Raw genomic sequence first — 4,569 nt, 5'->3', positions numbered from 1 at the left:
TAATAGGAACAACCATAAATCCTGGTCCTGTTTTATTTCACAAGACATGGAACGTCATATAGAAGTCATGAAAAATAAAATACATATTTTTAGGGGTAAAATGTTGAGAAGAACTCTTCTACCAATTCCCACTATTGCAGGAAAAATTGACCTGGATCAGAAATATCCAGAGGCCAAGTACGTAATGATACAGTATATAAAGGATATTAAAATAGAAAGCCAACATACCCATTTAATATCACAACCTCAGCAAACTGTTGGCAAAATAGAATTATTGTAACTACTTTGTATTTTTAAAATAACATGCTGAAACACCATGTGTATGACTTATTTTTCAAAGTATACTCTTTAAAAGCAGACTGCAAAAAGCAAGCCGTAACAATTGCCATGATGTCACTGATATTCTTTTAGTAAAATGGTTTCGAAGATGATTATTCTGTTTAACAGTGTTTTTAATGTAGAGATATACCAGTGACAATGTCATAACTCAAGTTGAGGCCATAAAAATAATGGATCTGATTTTGAAGTATTTATATTTAGAAAACTAGTTTATGGATATATAAAATACCTATTAAAATCCAAGTCCTATTTTTATTTGGATGAAATGATTTATTTTTGGATTATTTTATCAATCCTTTCAATGTACATAGGCTAGAGCCAAATGAAAGGACAGTACTCCATGCAATTGAATCAGTGGTTATTAAATGGTCACATCAAATCCAAGAAATTGTAGAGAAAGACTCAGTGCAGCCTTTGCTGAATGGTCTTCACTCAAATCCTCAAACTGAACTGAATTTCTGGGCGATGAGGAGAGAGAATCTATCATACGTTTATGATCAAGTAAGTAGAGTGCCCTAAAAATTGCTTGTAAATTGAATTAGCAAAAGTAATTTGTAGAATTTGGTCTCTAGAGCAATAATTCCCAATAACTAACGATTTAAATACCACCTTTGAATGACTTAATAGTTTGCTCTCTTTTCTTATTCCAAAGTGCTACATGATATGCACTTTAAAAATTAATGGGAATTGAAAGTAGTTTTGCTTTTTTGAGAATATTTTGACAGCATTTGAGATCATTGGAAACACTTTGTGGCACAGAAGGAGTGGTTCCCCCAGGGAAACAGTGAAGACTGTAAGATTTGATTAGTCAATTTAATTGATTTGGGAGGGGCAGGGTCTTGCTTAGTGGAGAGAGAGAGCTTATGGAGAGCTAACTTTGGTTCCTTTGTTGGGTGCTTGCCTTAAAATTACTCAATGTTCTAAAAACTAAGATGTTTATTCATATGTTTATATGTCTCAGGGATTTTCTGAAACAGCAAGAAATTTTATATGGAAATTTTAAAATTTTACATGTATACTAGTAAGCAAATTGACCGACTTTTCTGAAAATTCAAATTAAGAAAACTATAAATGCAAAATAAAATACCAGCTTAAGGAAAATAATATTTTAAAATTACTTTCGATTTGAAACCAGATATGTTTTTGAGGGTTAAATACTGTTTGTATTGTGCATGAGTGGAGTATAATTTAGATATTTCATTACAGAATGTATTAATTAGCTTATATTTGTTAACTTTTTAAAAAATTTAGCTCCAGGCTCCGATTGTCCTCAAAATGGTTAAGATCCTGAAATCTAAACAAAGTAGCTATTTCCCAACTTTGAAGGATGTTTTCGTGGCTGTGAAAAACGGTAAGACTCTTGCTCTTTGGCCTGACATCAGTGTCCCTCATGGTCCCTGCCTGCCCATTCAGCCTCAACTGCCCCTCTGTCGTTAGCCTGTTCATGACATGATGACATATGACTCATCTAATGATATGTTCATCCTAATCATCTATATTTTCTTCTCCAGCTATTCTAAACTACTTTTAGGGTATGTGGTAGGTATCTACCAATGTGGCTCCACATTGAAGTTTTAATGAGAATGTATATATGGAGGGGAAAGACCTTTGATATTCAGCAGGAGGTAAATGAAAACCTAGCATCGAGGTTTTCTAATCAACAGTTGGGCTACACTTAGTCCAGTTATCACCAGTAGAATCTCTGAATGTGTTCCGCATCACCACTCATTTAGTCGTCATTGAAGTTTTGGTGAAGATTAAACATACAGAGAGGAGAGTTGGTTTGTTGAATTTTGAACAGGTAATACATGCATGTTGTTAAAAAGCAGAGAATATAAAAAGATATTCAGTGAAAAGTCTCCTTGTCCTCTCACTATCCAGTTTTAACCCACCTAGGTGTAACAGCTCTCCCCAGTTTCTGGATTTCTGTTCATACTTCTTTAGGCATTTGTTAAGCAAATATGGATATACGTGATACCGAAGATTTAAATGGTAAACTTGTAAGATAATATGGACAAATAACTTTTATCGTTTGTTTCTAACATTAGAAAATTTTACATTTTTTCTTATATAACATGTGGAAGGCTAGGAAATACTTAGAATCCACTTTGAAAATGTTTCGATATCTCTTCAGGGTTTTCTCCATGAATTCTGCTTGAGGCCATTAGATAAGGGGGAATTTTTGGGCTTGGGGATCTGTCAGGTCTGGTTACCTATCCCAGATTCACTCAGTACATCTTAAATTTGCTGGGCCTCTGGTTTTCATTGGCCTTCCTTGCAGAATTGTGAGTATTAGAACAATATTTCTCATCCTTGCCACCATTGACATTTTGGCAGGATAATTCTATGTTTTGGGGAGCCGTTCTGTGTATTGCAGGATGTTTAGCAAGCATCCCTGGCCTCTGCCAACTCCCCCAATCCCAGCTGTGACAATCAAGAATGTCTTGAGATATTGCCAAATGACCACTGGGGGCAAAACCTCCCCTGACTGAGGATTACTAGATTGAAGATACAGTGTAAAGTATGTCCTCGATAAGTAGAATCTCCTCATATTTTTTTCATATTAGTATAAGACAAACATTTTCTGTGGATGAACCCTCTATGGGAATGAATCCCAGGGGTCCTCTGAAGCCTTATGAGCACATAGTCTGAAGATTCAGAAGAAAACACTTTTCATAGAATATGTGGCCCAAAGCCATGGTCAGTTAGAGATAGAAGGCCCGTCTCAAAAACACACTTGAGGCCCTGTGAAATCACCAGATGTGCTTATCGCATTTTAAGGGCACTTACCGATTAGATGCAGTTATTTAATTTTTAAATTATTATTGATAAAAACACTAATTTCAAAACAAGAGTGCACCTGGGAGACAAAATAGTTCCAGGATCCTCTCTGCCTTCCCAGATCTTTATGTTAAGTGGACAGATGGATTGGTTACATGTCAAGTAGAGTGACATGGATGGGTGTATAGCTGACTCTGACAGCTCGAAAAAGATTTGGCAGGTGTTTTTTTGTTTTTGTTTTTTCCCTGACAGGAGTCTTTTGGGATAACACCAGAAAATAAAAGTTTACTTCATTACCTACCTTTATAAATAAAGTCCATTTTCAGTTCATCAAAGGTGTTTGTAGCCCAGGAGCAAAATTGAGTCTGGTAGAGATCCATTCGGGGTACATTATACAAGGACCAATTTTAATCAAGAGAAATTTTGGATTAGATTAAGCAGTAATTAGTAATAGTTAACTGTTTAAACTTTTTCTTCATATATATAGCACTTTTAAAAAGTGTTTCTTATTGTCATGCTTAACAATTTTTAAAAATGAGATAAAAGTCAGTAACACAAAAATAAGCTTTTTAAAGTGTACAGTTGAGTGGCAGTTAGTACATTCACGATGTCGTACAACCACCACCTCTAATTAGTTCCAAAATATTTTCATCATCCATGCTGAATTTCAAAAGCTATATTTTGATTAATAATATAATAGAATATTTCTCAGTCACTGCATGAGTTACTACACTTATAGGAAACTGGAATGAGACAGCAAATGATTGAATTGTGCTAGTCCAACTACCTAGGAGGAATAACATTCTAGTGATGAAGCTTGTAATCCAAACCAAAGAGACAATAACCTCACAGTGATGTTTTATTCCCGGAGTTTCCATGGGGTTGAGTAGATTTCTTTAGACCGTAATGGTATTTTCCCACCCAGTCTTCAGTCACGATTTCCATGTGCTGTGTGAGCGACTACAGCAGGGCTCACCTGAATTTGCAGACGGACCGTGGATAAAGCCTTCCAAACCTGTCACGTGTCCATTGTGGAATAAGTGATACAAAGAGAAATAGGACACTATTTAAGTACAGCCATGTTGTTTTGCAGTATTCTCTTGAACCTGTAAAGTGAATTTAATAAAGAGAACAAAAAAAAGAGAAAGAAAAGAGAGTCTGCCTCATGTCAGTGGTGGTTTTCTTTCCCATCAGCTCTCCTAGAAGCCCAGGATGTGGAACTTCACCTGAGACCGCTGAGGAGACACATTCAGTGTCTCCAGGAGACGGAATTCCCACACACGCGTGTATTAATCGCCCCGTTATTTCACACCATCTGTCTGATCTGGAGTCATTCCAAGTTTTATAATACACCTGCTCGGATTATAGTTTTATTGCAAGAGTTTTGTAATCTCTTCATTGACCAGGTATGTAGCATTCAAAGTAGGGGCACTAAGGATCATTGCCATA

General features: G+C 35.9%; 1 protein-coding gene across 6 annotated transcripts in view; it reads left to right on the top strand.

Annotated features, from left to right (window-relative positions):
- Nucleotides 1-4,569, top strand: part of LOC105294974 (dynein heavy chain 11, axonemal) — a 128,174-nt gene that overhangs the window by 10,456 nt on the left and 113,149 nt on the right. For 4 of the 6 annotated variants that reach the window (XM_023532765.1, XM_023532768.1, XM_023532758.1 and 1 more), the window contains exons 4-5: nt 1,591-1,690; nt 4,315-4,526. The exons of the other annotated variants lie outside the window; for them this stretch is intronic. In XM_023532765.1, the coding sequence (XP_023388533.1) occupies nt 1,591-1,690; nt 4,315-4,526 (312 nt within the window). The remainder of the gene's footprint in view (nt 1-1,590; nt 1,691-4,314; nt 4,527-4,569) is intronic. 6 annotated transcript variants of the gene reach the window in all.

Source organism: Pteropus vampyrus, unplaced genomic scaffold (assembly GCF_000151845.1).
Source record: "Pteropus vampyrus isolate Shadow unplaced genomic scaffold, Pvam_2.0 Scaffold4, whole genome shotgun sequence".
Lineage (NCBI taxonomy): Eukaryota > Metazoa > Chordata > Mammalia > Chiroptera > Pteropodidae > Pteropus > Pteropus vampyrus.
This window is presented reverse-complemented; position numbering and strand designations above follow the sequence as displayed.